Source organism: Oculina patagonica, chromosome 6 (genome assembly GCF_052425735.1).
Source record: "Oculina patagonica isolate OP01 chromosome 6, crgOcupat, whole genome shotgun sequence".
Taxonomy (NCBI): domain Eukaryota; kingdom Metazoa; phylum Cnidaria; class Anthozoa; order Scleractinia; family Oculinidae; genus Oculina; species Oculina patagonica.
In genome coordinates, this window is record NC_135763.1 from 3,794,313 (window position 1) to 3,813,143 (window position 18,831).

Sequence of the window (18,831 nt, forward strand, 5' to 3'; positions counted from 1 at the left end):
AGCTATACAGCTAATAGAAACTAGTGCTTTGTACCCTGGACCCTACCTTAGAAGACAAATTAATGGGCAATGTGATCGTCATGTTGCAGGCCTGTGTTCAAGAATCGTCAAGTGTGTTTATTAGTTGACAGTGAAGAACCATTGAGGGAGCGTTTTGTAAGGGTGGCACTACAGAGAGGACTGTCAGCAAAGACAAGAAAGCTCCCTGTGGGGGATTTCCTATGGGTTCTGCTACCTCCTGGAGTGAATCCTGACACAGTCAGAGATATGCCAGAACAGGAACTGGTATGTACAAATGTTGTTTTATTATTAACTCTTTTCATTCCAAGTTTGATGCTCTAAAGTCAACAGTGATGGCCATACATTCGTTTACATACAGTGTGTGGTTTACAGTGCAAGTTCTAAAAAGCCATGAACACTTGGAGTGATTTGATTTGTGACATGTCAATATTGTGTAGCCACCAATCAGATGAAAGATGAAACAACAATCTTTCACAGATATAAAAAAGTTAAATCAGCAATAAAAAAACTACAGAGTAACAGCCAAGACTTTTCAATTAATTAATATAGACCATCTGTTTGCTTTCCTTGCAGTTTCATTTTGTCTCTAGCTGGCTAACCTGCTACTGCCTATGACCAGTTCTCTCTGACATTCCAGTTTGTCGCACTAATCATTTTATGAAATCTTTTGTTGTTGGCCACGCAATGTAAATATGTAACACAATTGTAATTAATTTTAAAAAATTGAAGCCATTTTTATTGTGCAATTTTTACACATTGTGCGTAATTCAGCCTTATGACTGCAATGAATGATATTTTTAGTCAACGAGTTTATCTGATTGGGGTACACATTTCAAAATCAAGTCAAAGTGTTCACCGCTTTTTGAACATTCACAGCAATGTGGTCGTGGTACATCAAGAGAAAGTTATTGTCACCTTCGAGCTCTGCTTGATTATCTTTGGAGGAGCTTATATATAACAAAAACAACTTAATGCAACTTTAGGTTTTTGCACACGCCATCAGGTTTTGTGATGGCGATACTTATAACTTTTTGCAGGTTCTTTCTATGATTGTGGAGAGAAAAACATGGGATGACTTGTGGTCCAGTCTTAAGACTACAAGATTTGTGAACCAAGTCAACAGAATGAAGGTAAGCTAACAGAAAGCTGTGTTTTCTTACATTGAGACAACATCAGCTACAATAGAACAATACATGGAGCAATAGAACATACATGTTGTACATGTACATTCAGTACATTTTGACTTTGTCAATCAGAACAGTACAGTCTCAGAGGCTATGAATTTGTTCACAAAGCAGTGTTCAGCAGCTTGATTACATTTAGATGTCAGCTTCTTTAAATGAAACCACTATACTGACACCAATATCACTATTGTTATAATAAGGTATTTATAAACTTGAGTCTTTTTCAGAATTGTGGTTTAGAGAATCTTTTCTATTTGGTGGAGGGCAGTCCTAAAGACCTGAAAGGAAACCCAGGGCCTGAGGTGGAGAGCTTCCTACAGGTACACAGTGATTATGAAACCTCTCAACTTAATGTGACATGCACAATTTATGAGGAAGATGTCATGTAACTAAAATTTATTTTTTGTTTACAACAGTGAGCAAGAGTGACATCAATAAAATTGTTTATATGTAAGGCTGAAGAAATTCAATTTTATTTGGTACTTTTGTATGTTGACAGTCTTTAAGACACAAAATCTGTCCCAAGAGAAGGATTTAATAAAAAGTACTGGTTAACAGATTAAGTTGCTTTTAGTAGCATTCCTTCCAGGTCATAAAACGACATAGCTACAATGTTAATACAATAAGTATTTGCTAAGTTATGATAGACAGAGTACTTTGTGATGTTGGAAAATGGTGATTGCTATTATTATCATGCCTTGGCAGGACAAAATTGACAGTCTGCTTATAGATGAACAGTTTCTTGTAAACCGCACTGGCTCCTGGCTCAAAACTGTGGAATGGCTCTGTCATTTAACCAACATGGCAATAGAATCTCTGCAGTCAGGTACGCAGCATTGGAAATGTGTTCCTTATTTTTTTTAATGGAAGCTAATAATTGATGAAAAAAAATGGAAGCTCTTAATGTAAGGATTCATGTTCCAGTATGAGAAGTAAGTAACAGAAGTTGCCATAAACTTGTCTTGTGGGCTGAGGGTTTAGAAGGTACCTATCCACTGAGGGATTTGCGACATGTATTTTGTTGCATTCTGGTGATAAGACTAACCAGTTTACAATTCTTCAATTTAGACCCTAGAAGAACTGCTAACCAAAGCTTCCCTTAATAAAAATATTTGCATTTAGCACATGTGTGCTGCTTCTTTATGCCATGATTGAATCCTCCTGAAACTTTTTAATTTAATGTCTGGAAGTCTATACAAAATCAAAACCTTGAAGCATTTTACTTTGTGAAAATCTACACAGAATCAAAAGGTATACTGTTTGGTTTGAAAATAGAGTTTAAGTTTGTCAAGGTTGATTCATCCATCATATGCAGCACATGATTGCCTAGTAAATGCTTGCACAGGGAAATTTGTCAACAATGTTTTCTCTCAAAGTTGGCAAAAAGTAAAAAAATATATTATGCATTTGCATTTATTATCAGTCTTGTTGCAGTCAAAATTAGTCTCAGTTCAAATCATCCAAGTGTTGCTTAAATGCCCACTATCTGGCAGTAAATAAAAGGTTATTTTTTTACAGAAGGAAGTCCGAGTTTAATGACATACAGTGAATTTTCAAGGAGAGGAACACTAAACAAGAAGAACCTAACCAGCATAGCTATGGCACCTGCCGTTCCAGGTATGGTTAAAATGGTCACAGTTATTTGTAAACTTTTCAAGCCTTTATTTGACATTTGCTCAGCCTAAATTTATAGAGCTACCAGGAGTTTTAATTAAATTATTTAACTTTAAATAAGCTGACACTACAACTCACTATCTCGGAGGGCACTTTTATATCAAAGCAAGCCATGAACTGTTTCTTGCTCAGTGGGCCAATATTTTTAAGGTGTAATTTTTGTTGCGAACATGTGCCACTATGAGGGAAGTAATTGAATGGGACATTTTTACAGTTAAGGTTTATTTCCACTTTATCATAGATAAGGAAAATGACTCTTATGACTTACTGTTACAAGTGTTGAGATAGAAATTAAACAACAGATAGTACAACATCAAACATATAGTAAAACTGTTAAATGGATAGAAACTCTCCATATGTGTTCAAGGGTAGAAGTAAGACTCGTCCATAACATCTTGAGCAAACATTTGCTATATTTATCTCATAAGGTGGTAGTGAAAAGTGGTTATTAATGTTGCTTTTACTCGTCAGCTACCTCCACGGTTTGGTCAGCTTCAGAATTTACAGATATTATACGCAGGTAATCAGTGTTTCAGCAAACCCTGTTGGTTTGTGTTATGTGTACTTCATTGTCATTCTTGAAAATTGCAAAATAATTTAATTGAAGACAAATCATGCTCACTTGTACATCTTTGTTTATTTTTCAATATTCTTTTTGTTAAGCCATAGCCATGGTGGGATGGAACTCCGCAATCTACCTGCCAGCTTCAATGAAGATAGATCATTGATTGTAATCCAAGGCCTTACTCTTTATAATAAGGTTCGTTTTCTTCTCAACCATAATAAATGTACATGAACTGGTTGAAAGTCCAGTGATTTCTGGTGATAGAGCACTTATTTGCTATAACCTCTGTTACTGCACAGTAAGGAAATGGTAAGTTCAAATACAGTCAAACCCTCTGCTAGTGGACACTACCTGTGAGTGGACTCTTTGTCATGTTCCCAGCCACATACAACACTGTATTTTTTTATATTTTCCATAGGGGAGATTTAGTTTTATGACCGCACATGCTGCTGATGCTAGCTTTTGAGGTCTGTATGCATGAGCTGATGCAAACTCATGCAAAAATGATCCATCCAGGATTAATGTCGAATTAAATGAATACTTTATCCATAACTGATTTGTATTTTTATGGCTGGATAATGCTAATTAAACTTCCAAAGATTAATGAGCTTGTAGATTTTCTCCATGGAATTGCACCAAACGCCCATTATTGTAAGCAAACCTCATGGTGTCTGAAGGTGGGACATTCTCAAAAAGCGATCTTGGTGAATTTCTATTTGCTGACCTAATTGTTGCAAACGTGTGAGGCAAAAATGGCAACTTTCATCTAGGTTTTCACGAGTTTCCTGTGGTGAATGTGTATTTAATAATAATAATGATCTTTTAATAATAATGATCTTTTAACAGGAGGCTCCACTCACTAGTTGGTTTTCAGGGGGGGCCTAAAAAAAAAAATAAAAAAAAAAAAAAAAATAAAATAAAAATAAAAATTATTAAAAAATTAAATAAAAAACCAAAAAAAAAAAAAAAAAAAAAAAAAAAAAAAAATAAAAATAAAAATAAAAAAAAAAAAAAAAAAAAAAAAATTAATAATAAAAAAAAAATAGCATGTACTTCAGTAAGCTAATAAGAACTATCATTCTGACGTTTTTCAGCAATGTCACAAGTTACTGGACAAAGCTCTTGCTGACATTTTGGAGAACACACATCAAACTACAGAAGGTAGCACTATCTTGAGTATAGCTCAACGGAATTTAAAACCACATTCTTTGCATGAAGATGATTTCGTTCCTTTTTTTCTGTTAAAGTACTGAATTGTTTTGGTAATAATTGGTCTATAACAAACACTGAACAAAATATAGGATAAGTGCAACTTAGGACATACCTACTCTTAATCTCCCTATACCCTTCACTACTATTTGGGTTATTGCACATCTTCAATTCTCCAACACTCTCATGGACTGAGTGGACTCCACAATGTTTCCCCCACTGTTTTGTGGTAGGGATGTGGCTTAGATTTAAAATTGGCGGAAATTTCTTTGCTAAAGGCGGGTACTAGTCAAGGAGAGGTCTTCAAAGCTACCTAACTGCCCCATTTTCCTGCCTCCAAAGGCAGTAGAATTCATGCAACAGGCGGGTATTTTACCCGGCTCCTGGCTTTAATATGAATCTCTGCTTGTCGCGAGCCTTGTCACAGACACCATTCTGGCTAAAGGTTAACTCAGGGTTGTCACAGGTCAGGAAGTGGTCAAGGAAAAATAAAATTCTTCAAGGTCAGGAAAAAGTCAGGACATTAAATATTTAGGGTCAGGAAAAATTGACATTTTGAAGAAAAGTCAGGGAAAATTGAAAAACAATACCGCTGATTTCGTACAATTGATGGCTGTAAGAAACATTTCAGGTCAATTGGATCTCAGTATTGTTTTTTCCTTGAAAGTGGAGGCTGGAGGCTGCTACTTTATCTGACATTTCTTGTATATATTTGGTCAGAAAATTTTTATTGTTAGGGAAAAGTCAGGGAATTTTGAAAACTGATGTCTGTGGCAACCGTGGGTTTGCTCATAACCACTCTGCACCTGTTGTTTGCTAATTACTGTAATGTATGTGATATGTTGCATAAATAAAGTGTGTCAATGACATAAAGGTTTAATAAGTTCTAATTAGTTTTACAATGTTCCACCATCAGCTTGTGTTCAAAAACATCTTCAGGGTGTCACAGATCAGCTGATCCAGGAGGATGTTCCACAGTGGTACATTCTCTGGCTACAGGTCAGGGTCTCTGTAAAAACAATCAAATAAATTAATAATTAAATACTATACTGGTAAGTAAGTAGTTAGGAAGGGAGGTTGAAAGGTTGGTAGATTTGTAAAGAAACCTTATAGTGTCCAGTCTTAGCACATCACAAGTCACAAGTATCTGCTCCAGTAACAAGTGGCGCCCGTTTTATGAGGTCCAAATAGGCGTAATTCTGAGAGCTGTACGTTCTACACACATGATTCCTAATCCATAAGTGGGTAGCCTGGAAATCATGCGAGTTTAAAATAAGAGTTAAAAATGAAACGTAGAGCCGTAGAAGCGTAGATTTTAAAATGAAAATGTAGAGCTGTAGAAGGTAAGAGTTTAGAATGAAAACGTAGAGCCGAGAACCGAGAGTAACGGAGCCGAGACCGTAGAGAAGAACTCGGCCGTGGGGTTAGTACAGCGATGTACGCTCCGCACTTCTGTACCAGTTTCCTCCACCTCACGACCGAGCAAGAGTGAAGCGAGAGAAAGACACAGCGGACACCCTTTTTTTATACGCCACGGCTATACGTTTCCGGCGCTCACGTCCTCCTTCTACTGTGCCGCCCACGTCCCACTTTTTCTTCAAGCCCGTTTTCATGCTCTAACTGCGCCCTCCGCGTTATTACTCCCCAGAGACACACTGTCCTCTGTCTACGTTTTCATTCTAATTGTCACCTACAGATTTTCATCTACTGCACTTTTGCAGCACTTTAATGATGATAAAAGTTTGGCAATGAACACAAGGTTTGAGAACGGGCAAATTATTTTCATTTTATTACACAAGGTACCTCGTGGAGGCGAAAACTCCCCATCCCTCCCCTCGCGCCTCACGCAGGCAAGGAATAATAGAATGTAACGTAGAGTAGAGCGAGCTAGTTAAAAAAATTGACCCGGCAAAAAAAAATGAACCCAAGAAGCAACAGGTTGGAATAGTACGGAAAAGAAATAGGGCCATAGAAGCGAGATTTAAAAAGATACAGAAAAACATGAGGTTGAGAAGTTACTAGAATAAGTTTAAATGTAGAGCCGAGAGCGAAACTGAGCGAAGTGAAGTTTAGAAAATTAGCCGGAATGTACAGTTTAAGAAACGTGAGCCGTAGGGCGAAGAAGAACAGAGGAAAAGAGGAGAGTAAAAACGTAGAGCCGTAGGGCTGTAATTGGAAGGAGCCGTAGAGAGTTAAGAAAATAGGAATAGAGTTAGAAAGACGTAGAGCCAACCGGATAAACGTAGAGCGAGAGAGAGCCGCAAGAAATGTGAAGAGAGGAACGTAGAGCCGGAGCCTGAGCGAAGTTTGAAGAATGGTGAGAAGGAGTAGAGAACGAGGGCCGAGCCGGGTTAGAAGACGTAGAGGAAACGAAGAAGAGAGAGGAGGAAGAGTAGAAAGAAAGTAAGAGAACGAAAAGTTTAGAATGAAAACGCCTGTACTAATCTACGGCTATACGCATTTTCAAGAGCTACTGTCTTATCTGTGAGAACTGTACTAAGTAGAAGCGTAGAGCCACGAAAATCTCTACGCCTATCGGACCTCATAAAACGTGCCTGGTATATCCAGTAAGCAGGAAAATACATAGTTAAAGCTGATTTCCAGTCCGTACTGCGCAGACTCGGGGTTTGTTTTTGTTTTTGTTTTGAATTCGTTGAAACGTTACACTTCGGTGACAGCATACATGAAGTTTTTTAGTCCGCCATTACAGTTCGTTTCGTTCAAGAATTTCCGATGAGCTGAAACGTCGGTTTGAAATAGCGTCAAGGTTCTTCTACTCATTATTATTTGTTCTGCAAGGATATCTGGCATTAATAATGAAGAAAAAGGTAAGTTTGTCGCGGAATTTTTAGTTTTGTTTGTAAACATTCCTTCGTGGTGGGCTCAAATAAACATTGCAGCCGAGACTGCGCAGTACGGACTGGAATTCATCTTTAACATTTCGTGTTGGCAAAGTTTACATGTCGTGATTTCATATACAGAAGAAATCGTATACCCAATACTTCCCACCTATTTTGCAGACAGAAGAAAATGTTGGACTTTCCTTTTTATCAGCGGTCTTCATTTTAGTTGGACTCTAATTCTTGAAGTCAACAATTTTGCTTATCTTACCTTTAAGGTTTTTAAAGGAGTGATAGTGCGCAGAACAGACACTGAAGAAGAGTCAGCAGAAATTCTGGGCAGGTTCTATCAAACCTCAGCAGGTACAATTTACTGTTAGAAGTAAAAGTATTTGCCAAAGTGCACAATATATCTTCCAAGTAGTGGATAAGTCCTAATGAAATTTATTTTTTACCATGTAATAACAAATTCAAGAAGGCAGGCCATTATCGTATATTTTTCAGGACCATTTTATTTGTAAAGACCAATAATCATTTGTAAGGAAAACGGTTATGTGAATATATAAATATTAATTAGAAAAATAACTGTATATTGTTTTGTACATTCCAGGCGGTTTAGATGCTCTTATTCCACGTAATGAGGAAGGTGTTCATATTGGGGCAGAAAAAGCGGAAAGGTACTTAGGGAAACAACTGCCCTTGTACAACTAATAATCCCAAGTGCTAGTGATTCTCTGTAATTTATTCTTCCAAAAAACATCAGAAGAAAGAAGCAAAAATCCAAGTAAAAAGCCCTTTTTCGTCAAATGAACAAAAAATGTTAGAGCTGTTTGTCTGGTATCCTATACATACAATACATACATACTTTATTGACTTTCCCCCTAAAGGCTTTTCAAAGACAATGAAATAAATACAATAATAATTTAAAACTACTTAAAAACTCTAAGATGATATTCTTACTTAAAATTAATTAACTAGGATTAAGAATCTATAAAATCTTTGATAAGTTTACGCTTAAGATAAAACTTAAAAGCAGATACTTTCTCGAGAGTTTTTAGAGAGCTATCCATGGAGTTCCAGATACTGACTATTCAGTAGTAAAACGTCCTCTGACCACTGGCAGATTTGAAAAGAGGAATGTTCAGCATTTGTGAACTTCTTGTGGCACGTCCGCTTATTTCTCCTCACTTACTAAACTGGGAAGACTGATACTCCGGCACGCGGGATGTTAGACATTTGAAGGCCATTATAGCGCTCCTGAAATATAACTGAGTCGCAACTGGTAGCCATTTAAGCTCTTTTAAAACTGGTGTGATGTGATCCTATTTGTGCGTACTGGTCGTAATTCGAGCGGCAAAGTATTCTAACAAAATGCTAAGAGGTAACCTGTGATGGACTTGCATCGCATTTAGGGGGAGTAACCAGTGGTGGATCCAGATCTTGAACTATTAAAGGAGGGTCACTTTTTTGTGTGTTTAGATAAAATGTCTTACCAAAAATAAGAAGGCGCTAGGCACCCCACTAGGTCTGCCACTGGTAATAGTGTTGTTCATTGCTCTTTGTGCAACCATACTGGGCCAACTGGCCCAAACTGCACATGTTGGACCATGTGAAAAGTAGCTTTGTACCTTATCCATAGGACCGTTAATTAACTAATAATCACTTCTCTGTTCTTTGTGCTCATTGTTAGGTTGCCTGAGGATGACCTTATGTTTGCCAGTGATTCTCAAGAGGAAGATGCAATGATCCGTCAGGTTTGATTCGTTATTTGAATGTAACTCATGCATCATTTGTCATCATTTCCTCCACATTCTGTAGTTGCAAATGTTTTGTGTTTGCATGTGTAAATGTGCAAATACCTAAATTTAAATTTCTTTTGTTTTCTTTGTAGGCTCTAAGAGCATCACAGTATGAAGACAAAATGCCAGAGGTATGTATCGTCCACATAGCTTTGATAGCTAACATTTTCTTGTGTAATACATTAAAGAAGACCAGAGACCAGATATGTGGACCCGACCAGTAAAATGATTAATTGCTATCTTTCATTTGTAGTAATCGTTTTTCCAAGATTTGTTCTCTATCTTCGTATTTTGTTTCTGTATTTCTTTGTCGCAATCTTTATACACCTCATCCGGTATTTCCCATCAGTATAATCTGAAATATACATTATTCCTATCACTTCTTAAAGCAACATTGTCCTTTGTCTTTTTGCAATGCAGGGTATTGTACACCCATCCTTGGTTAGACCACCAAACAGCACCACAACAAAGCCATCAGTTGAACAGTTGATTATGGGAAGCACAGAGAATGGATTGGAGACATATTCCCTGGAATCCATGAATGAAAGGGAGCAGCTCGAGTTAGCTATGCAACTCAGCAAAGCAGAAAATGAAGCGGGTGGAATCCACGGTGGGCACCGTTTAGGTCATGGTGAACCTTCTGCAAAAACACCAGTTATACGTTCTGCAACAGAGCAACACAAAGCTAGTTCACAAACTCCTGTTAAGCCAAGAACTAAGATGGATGCCCGTAAATCAACTCATACAGTTGTTTGTGTAAACAAGACAAAAAATGATGACACAAATGATGAGCTTGAAGAAGTCCTAAAACAAAGTTTGGAAGAGTTTGAAAACATAAAACAAAAACAGGATGACAGAGGTAACATGTCTGATACAGCCAGTGACCTGGAGAAAGCCTTGGAATTAAGCAGATTGGAATATGATCAGTCAAGCAATAACACCATGAGCCACAAAGTGCAACAACAAGGTGACACCGGTGGCCCATCTGGCATGGATGAAGAGCTACAAAGAGCATTGGAATTAAGTAAGCTGGAGGCTGAAGCTAAGGAAAAGAAGCGTCATTGTGTCGATATATCAATCCAAGCAGGTGTAGAACAATCACGGAACAAAGAAATAACAGGCCAGGAGGAAGGCAGAAAGGATACCACAATAGCTTGTGATGATAACCTGCAAAAAGCCTTAGAACAAAGCAGAGTGGAATATGAACAATACAAGTCAGATACTTTGATGACTTTGAATGAGGAGAAAAAGCTAGAGTCAGAAATCGTTCTGGATAACAAAGAACTAAGACAAAAGTCTACATCCAAAAATAAATATGAGAAAGAGAATGTGTTAGATGAGACAAAACGAAACAGTCCAAAAATGAGCAAAGTGCAAGATTTGCACATAGATGATGACGTAGCAAATGCATTGGAATTGAGCAAACTAGAATGCAGAAAATCAGACGACAGCATTGATCTGCAACCTGTGCATGGTAGCAAAGACCAAACCATGGACAGTGATCTTGAAAGGGCCTTAAAGTTAAGCAGAATTGAGTACACACAATCCACTAATTACAGTTTGGATGGAAAGCAAGAAGTTTCCCAGTCAGATATAACCATTCTGGAAGAAAATGTGGATGATTTTCAACCAAGAAAAAGAATTGCACCTGCTTTAAAACTGACATGTTCCTCAACTCCAATAAAGGATTCATGTTTAATTGATGATCCTGCTGATGATGTTGTTCCGTCTAGTGTAACCTCTGAGTGGGATCCAGATCTTGAAAATCAGGACATGTTTAATGCATTGGATCGTTCAACACCAGCAGGTAGCTCAAAGTGTTCGGCAATCTTGTTAGATTCTCAGGAACTCGATGATGAGTTCTTGGATGCGCAAGATGTTCCTGTTGGTGACATTGCCAAAACTAACAGGAAAAGATTATTTTCATTGGAAGAAGAAAACACTGTTGATGAAGATTTTGCATACGCATTAAAACTCCAAGAAGAGCTGAATAAACAAGTTGAGACCACTGATAATTGTCACAACCTACCAAGCAAGAGAACGAAAACTTGCCTTGAGCTTGAAGACCAACTCACATGTTATCGTGAGTCACAGAAAGAAAAATATGGTACAGCCTCTGGAAAGGGTGACAAGTCTTCACGTGGACTTGATTTTAGGAGAAATGCAGCTGCAATTGCCTGTGGCAAACCAGTGCAAATCGGTATTGCAAGTCCCATTAGTAGGCCAGGTCTTTCCCAAAAGAGGCAGGATTCACAAAGGGTGCCATGGGACAAGCCATCTTCTTCTAGCAGAATTGATAGAGACAAAGATGGTTTACTTAATTCCCCCAAAAAGCAAGGTCTTCACAAAGACGAAGTGTATGTCCTAAGGTAGGACAAAACGCAGAGCTTGGCCCAGGCCACATTTTGAGCGATAGCTTTGTCAGACAATGCAGTGGTACACTCGCGTGTGACAAACGTAGCCCTTAATTTGATACAGAAGTGGTTGACTTGGCTTATCTGTAGGGGTCTAATATAACTACAATTAAAGATTTGGTTCTGTTTATGCAGAGTGCAACAAAAGAAAGTTCTCTTAATCAGGGTTCAAAATAAAATCTCAGCACTGGCCTAATTGTGGTTTTATTTTCAAGGCTCACATTTTACCGGCTGTCAATAATAATGAGCCCCCTCAAAGTCACGTTTCTCACTTTCCGCGCACACTAATAAGAAAAACTCTGCCGCGACCCGATGATTTACTTCCGTGATACAAAATCGCACCGACGATTTTTGTCATTCCGCGCTCACTCCACGCACCTTAGTTTGCTTTCAGCCTGTGCCCTCACTCCCAAGGAAATCGCATGACTTTTTGACGTAATGCAAACACCGGCACTAAACATTTTTGTGCAAAAAAATCACAGTAGAAAAAAAGTGTTTATGCAAGGTATTTCATACAAATTGCATGTTTCACGCTACAAACGCGAGAAGCTCCCGGTGAGCGAGGATTCTCCGATTCAACCTCGGCACGCTTCAATTCTCCACCATTTTCTTTCTACTATTTACTTTTCAAAAGCTTTATAAACGTTTACTTTCTCTTTGCTTCAGTGCCGATTCTCAAACCATTTTCTATTACTAGTTTTATAGCCGATATCTCGGTGAACTCGCCGAGGGGGAAACGTCGGCACGCCGACAGCCGGCTGCTATTTTGAACCCTGCTTAATAGAGTGTTTCAATTGTTAAATCAAAATGAATAGAGATTCCCTTTCAGTGTTAAGTATTCTTGTTGAGTAGTTTTATTTGTGATATGAAGACTAAGGAAGAACGACAAAGGTACAAGAAAGCTGAACAATCTCTGGAAAAGCATTATGTGTATTGACAGTTTAAGTGATGGAAGAGTTATAGCAAGAACATCCAAGTTGATGTTTCAAATTCTTTGCACTTTGAGTTTGATGTTTTGTGGCATATGACCTCTCATTTTATTCTGGCACATTGCCTTTTTTTGTTTGTTATTTATACTCAAGGGGAATCCCATGGCTACAAGCATCTTTTAATCTGATTCCTATCAGTGGAACAACCTATCACCAAAACATTGCAGGGTTTTACCTGGATCTTAATATTCATTAACAAGATACTGCCATTCCCAAGGCCTGGAAAAGAAATGATGCTTTCTTGACGGTTTACTGATGTTATCGTAGCAACCCAGACATTTAAATTCTCTCAAACTATCCAAGTTTAAGATCATGTTCTTACATGTATTTTGGCTGTTTTTCTGTTGACATATTAGGGATGATGATACAGCATGTAAAACAACTGGTTCAACATCACGAAGCTTGATAAAAAGAAATGAAGAGAGGTCCTCTCTCCCCTGGTCAGGAACTACATCATCTCCAAGGCCAATTCCATCTTCTGCCAGGTATGTTTCAATCTGTCTTAAACAAAAAAACCCAACTGTTTTGGAAAATTACAGCACTCTTTCACTAGGAACACTTGTAACCATTTGTCTTGCAACTTTGTTCGCACCTTCCATCTCTTTTTGGAGCAATGTTGCTAGTTGTTTTGATTTCTTACTTTGTTACACTATGCAGTCTTTTCCAGGTTTACAAAACGTAAATACAAGAGTGGTTTCTGCCAACTATTTTCAAGTTTCTTTTATTGTGGTTTTCAGTGAAATGGGAACTCTGAAATTCACTCATCAACCAACGGTTTGCGCTTTTTGCTGCCATCAATTATCTTAGCGGACTTCTCAGGAAACAGAAGTTCACTTCAACCGCGTCAAAAGGTCACCTCTGTCAGTTGTGATTGGTAGATTTCGATCCATTTTGTTTGTTTCTGTTTTTCAAGGTCCCGTGGCTTTCGGGATAATTATGATTGACGGCAGCGAAAAACGCAATCGTTAGTTGATTTTGAATTTCAGAGTTCGCATTTCACTGAAAACAGCAATAACTTTTGAACACAAACATTTACCCTTATGTTATTCAGTTTTATGCAACTGGCTTTTAATGTTTCTATCAATGTGACTTATGTAAACTCGTCTCTATTTTAGTTCCAGCAGTTTTGAAAGAGTCCACAAGCGAGTTCCTCCTACTTTCTCAGGACCTCATTCGGTTCGTAAAACTTCATATTTTTGCCAATTGTATTAATTATTTCATTGTTGATATAAATAATGTGTCTTGCGATAAACTATTCAGTTATGGCTCATATGATATTATATTGTGTAATTTTTAAGACATAGGTTTCATGACGCTTTGCATGAGACCACCACTTTGCAATAAATTTGAAGGGAGCAAAGGGTATGTACAGTGGTGAGAGCACATGCTTCCCATCACTGGCCCCTGTTCTGTTGGGACCCAGAGTTTGTTAATGGTTCTCGTCCTTGCTCTGACGATTTTCAGGTGCCAGGACTAAGAACCAACACAACCACAAAGCCAGACCACGAGTCTGTCGAGATGGCAATCACTTACCATGAAAAGGCAGCATTAAAATCTTCCCAGCACCTTTTGAACTCTATGTATTGCCTTTTGGTCTCTGTAACGTGCCAGGAACTTTCCAGAGAATAATTTTTCCTTACTACAGTATAATAATAATAATAATAATAATAATAATAATAATAGTAGTCAAGAGTGTCACTTCGCAGCATGTGCCACATCAGAGAGTTTGTTCTGCTTTCAGGACGTGGAACCTTAAAATGTTTCCTGTTGTGAACTGGTGATACACATCACAAATGCAAGACATATTGTAAAGGTATTATGCTAAAAGATAACAACAACACAGCAGAACCACAAAAACAGTCGAAAACCACACTATGATGTATGCCCTCAAATTTGGCGCCAGTGAGAGACATGACAGCAAGGGAGGAGCCCACAAAACAGTGAGGTGGCTTTAAAGCCTCAAACTACCAAAAGGTCAAAGAGCCAGGTGCCTCACCAACTTGGACCACATGACAAGGAGTGCAGCACAACCCTTGGAAGGCAGAAAGAGCAAAATTCTACTTATAAGGGTTGGAAAGCAGTGGATGTGAATTTGAATCAGGTTACCCTCTAGGGAGAAAGCCAGTCAGCCCAGCTACTTGGGAAGGAAGTATTTGGCTTCATTTAAGCCAGTATGAGTCTGGGCAGATTAGAAAATACACCATTAATAGAAAATCTTCTGTAACAATCTGAAATCTTGGTTATTGTTATCTTTGAAGTCGAATGAATGCATGAATCAATCTGGTTACTTGTTAAAAGTAAATGAAATATTGTCTGGCACACTATTCCTGTAGATGTCTGATTCGGTGGTATTTTTTTCTTGCAGCCATCATCTGTTGTTCATTCACCATCTGTTACACCCTCAAAATCAACAGAAACATGTCACGTTAGCAGCAGCAGTGACAAGGCTATGGGACCAAAGTGTGGAGCCTGTGGAGAAGTAGGACACAACAAAAATTCAAAGATATGCCCTCATTACTTCTCTGCAGAGGCTGTTCAGAGGCGAGAGGTATTGTTACCAAAATATAGAGATACTTCCATGTAAATAACATTTTCTTTTTAAAATGAGTCAAGAAATTAAATTCCGATTATAGTTTCCGGGAAATTGGGTACCTTGTTGAAGGATAAGTGAACTAGACCATTAAGTTGGTCTTCTACTCCCATATTCTGAGTGGTAAAGCCTTACACATGTTTCTTGCAGTTCCTTTTTGATACTCTGGCAGAGCATAGGATTGCAAATAATATGACAATCGTCTGAATTTGCATTTTACAAGTCTACTTTTTTATAAAGGAATTTCTATGGAAACCCAGAACACTCTTCGTATTAGTGTCTCAAGGGTCCAAGTTGTCAGTATCTCATCAGCTCTATGGTACAGTCGAAGCTCTCGTAAGGGCCCCCCGGGGGGAAATTTTTTTGGGCCCCTTGTTTTTTTTTTTGGGGCAGGTGTAGGGATAGATATAGGGGCCAAAAAAAAAAAAAGGGGGGGGAGAAGAAAAAAAAAAAAAAAAAAAATTTTTTAATTATTAGAAAATGAAATTAAAAAAAAAAAAAAAAAAAAAAAGAAAAAATATATATTTTTTTTTGGTCAGAAGAGAAAAAAAAAAAAAAAAAAAAAAATTCGGAAAAAAAAAAAAAAAAAAAATTTTTTTTTGGTGGGGGGCGGGCGGGTTTACTATTCTGCACTGGTTAAACATGTTAAAAGGCAGTTTGCTTTATTGACTCCTTGATTTGCCACGAACTTCATAATAAAGGCCCTAGTTATAACAACTGAAGATACATTTTTATTACGGCCTCTATAATTTGATAACAGTTTTAATTGTTAGGCTGATGGAGTAACCCTATTTAAATAAAGACTTCCAATGCGTTATATTAAATTATTGACTTTTGAAAAGTGGACTATGGCAATAAATATAAGAGCAATATGCAATCAAACAATGGTTTGGCAGATTGTTTTTAATAAGAAAGAGTCTTGCATTTACAGATCTCATGGCTTCATAGAAGTGATAATTTTTTTAGACAATGTCTGGAAGCTGGGCCATCTGTTTTCTCTTCTTTTTTAGGAACAGTCGAGGAAGAGGAAAGCAAAGAGAGAGGAGGAAGAACGAGACTTAAATGATCGCCTAGGTGCAATGGTATGTGACGTTTAGGATTAAGAAATGCATTTTAACTTTGGGAGAAACACAATTGAAGTCTGGTTACACACACAGGAAAGAGGACATCGACATACTAAATCACGACTGTCTATAAATGTTGTTCTGTTTTGTCTCTTTCTTCTGTTTTAAACTGCAACAGACTATAATCATAGAGCACTTTAAGACTATGTTGCTGTACCATGTGAAAATCCTCTGATCTACAACACAAAAAGTGCTGCCCAGGGCTGGGTTGTTCAAAAGCTGATAATTGCTAATCCAGGATAAAATTGATCAAAGTTTTAATTTTTAAGCGTAAATAAAAAGTGTTTCACTGCTAATCTTTTTTTTTAGTTTAAGATTGGTTTAAGTCAAAACTTAAAGACAAAAATGACTCGAAATAGAAATCCGCACTGAACCGAAAGTCAAAAAATTGAAATCAAATCATCAAATCATGCCAATCGTGAAGTTTATGTGCTTTGAACAACCCAACCCAGGTTTTCTTCATGGTTTGTTCGCACGATCACTATGTGTATCTGCTAATAGTGCTTGTTCCTTTTTAGGCCGCTCAAAGGTTGGTAGTGGAAGAACGAACTAGGACAATCACTGAACAACTGGATGAGCTAAGGAGGCAATCAGAAAATATGGCAAAGACCCAAAAGATGGTAGAGGATGTAATTAAACGAAAAAGAAAACGGTAGATTTGACAAAGGACAGCAACAAAGGCTATTGTAGAATACAAAGTCTTAGAAACTATACTTTTTGTTCCTTGACACTGGTAACTGTGTAATAACTGTCATTCTTCATCAATGACCTTAATGTACTCCTGTTGTGCTGTTTCGTTTTTGTTATTGGTGATCAGATGGTTGGTTGTTTGAACTTTCACACTTCAGCAATGCAATGAACGGTTCCTGTTATCAGTTTGTAACAAATTTTCTTAATGACAATTTTATGACTGACTACTTTCTGTTTTGGGGAATGTACCAGCAGTCTGATTTTTAATGAAATGAAGAGCTTTTATTATATGAAAAAAAAAAAACATCTAACATGGAATATATTTAACATGTTTTATTGCATTTTACTAGTTTTAGTTCAAATATAACTTTTAAAGTGAAAATTAATGATTTAAGATTTATAATAGTTTCTTTTTGAAACTGTTGCAATGCTTTAAGATGTAATAAAAATAATTAATTTTTTTTTTAAGTGTGGTAGAAAATTTTAATGAAGATAAACAATATGATATTCTACCCTTGATACAGACAGAGGCCCTTTGTTGGAAACCAGGGGAGTTAAAATGCAAAGGCATGAGTCGATTTAATATCTGAAAGTTTAATGACCATATAAGGTTTTCTTCTTGTTACTCTGGCTTTGCTCTCTTGGATCTCCCTGCAGTTCCTTACAACAAAGAGAAAACCTTTATTGTGCAAGGTTGGTGTGTAGAAAAGGTAATTTTCAAGGATCAACAATGCAAGTCCCTGCAAAAAAGACAAGACAATAAGGTTAATGTATGCGCCTCTCTATGGGTACCCACAAATTCACATTTTGTTTGCAAATCTTCAAATTTTTAAAGATCTTCGTTTTATGTTTTTTTGTTTGTTATTAGCCTTGTAATGGCTCCCTGTGGTTTTGTTGCCATCATTGTTAATTTCGTGAAATGTCAATAAAGTTTTTACACGTTTTATATCTTAATATTCTACCTGATCACATAGTTTTTAAATCTTCTCCTCAATCTTGAGATCTTCAGTAATTGCCGCATCTTCAACTTATTCAGAAATACCATTCTTGTCCCCAGAGCCGTTTGTCCTTCTTAGCCGGCTGAGACTGTAGCATGAGGAACAATTGGTGGCTCTGGAGACACAGACTGATGTGATTGGCTAGATCTTCAACAAAGGAAATTTAAATTTAGCAAATCAAAGGAACCGTTTTAAAATCCTTTTGTTGTAAGGGATTTTACTACAGTTGATTTGATTGGCTAGATGTAAACTTCCTTAGATTGCTAAAACAAAGCCAATAAAATGGGAAAAAATAAATAATAATAATAAATGGTATTTTTAGTGGGTTTTCCTCTAAGTGGTTTTTTTTTCTCCAATTAAATTTGTTTTTTTAAATTTTTGTTTTTTTTGGGGGAGGAAAAAAAAAAAAACAAGAAAAAAAACCTCGAGAAAAAAAAAAAAAAAAAAAAAAAAATTACCTTTTTCCAACGAAAAACCCCCGATGGGGGGGGGGGCCCCCCCCCACCCCCCCCCCCCCCCCCCCGCCAATCAAATCATGTGTCCCCAGAGCCACTTGTTCCTCCTGCCCCAGGCTCAGCCGGCTAAGAGGTACCAGCCACTGGGAATGAGAATGAAAAAGTACCCATGGAGAGTCTCAATGCATACACCTCAAGTAATAATTATAACAATGTCTCATTTTTATTTGGTCACGTTATTGTTCCTGTTCATGTTATATAGCTTTTGTAATTCGAGCT

At 37.4% G+C, this 18,831-nt stretch overlaps 1 protein-coding gene across 2 annotated transcripts in view; it reads left to right on the plus strand.

Moving 5' to 3' along the window:
• The window catches only part of LOC144658928 (uncharacterized), a 30,981-nt gene extending 12,611 nt beyond the window's left edge, over nucleotides 1-18,370 (plus strand). For both annotated transcript variants that reach the window (XM_078519432.1, XM_078519433.1), the window contains exons 12-30: nucleotides 90-285; nucleotides 1,059-1,151; nucleotides 1,433-1,525; nucleotides 1,911-2,031; nucleotides 2,724-2,822; nucleotides 3,351-3,399; nucleotides 3,543-3,639; nucleotides 4,539-4,605; nucleotides 5,570-5,652; nucleotides 7,772-7,856; nucleotides 8,104-8,170; nucleotides 9,184-9,247; nucleotides 9,385-9,423; nucleotides 9,713-11,661; nucleotides 13,052-13,180; nucleotides 13,811-13,871; nucleotides 15,061-15,243; nucleotides 16,296-16,367; nucleotides 16,928-18,370. In XM_078519432.1, the coding sequence (XP_078375558.1) occupies nucleotides 90-285; nucleotides 1,059-1,151; nucleotides 1,433-1,525; nucleotides 1,911-2,031; nucleotides 2,724-2,822; nucleotides 3,351-3,399; nucleotides 3,543-3,639; nucleotides 4,539-4,605; nucleotides 5,570-5,652; nucleotides 7,772-7,856; nucleotides 8,104-8,170; nucleotides 9,184-9,247; nucleotides 9,385-9,423; nucleotides 9,713-11,661; nucleotides 13,052-13,180; nucleotides 13,811-13,871; nucleotides 15,061-15,243; nucleotides 16,296-16,367; nucleotides 16,928-17,065 (3,685 nt within the window). In that variant the 3' untranslated portion in view covers nucleotides 17,066-18,370. The remainder of the gene's footprint in view (nucleotides 1-89; nucleotides 286-1,058; nucleotides 1,152-1,432; nucleotides 1,526-1,910; nucleotides 2,032-2,723; nucleotides 2,823-3,350; nucleotides 3,400-3,542; nucleotides 3,640-4,538; nucleotides 4,606-5,569; nucleotides 5,653-7,771; nucleotides 7,857-8,103; nucleotides 8,171-9,183; nucleotides 9,248-9,384; nucleotides 9,424-9,712; nucleotides 11,662-13,051; nucleotides 13,181-13,810; nucleotides 13,872-15,060; nucleotides 15,244-16,295; nucleotides 16,368-16,927) is intronic.
• Nucleotides 18,371-18,831: the final 461 nt, after the last annotated feature.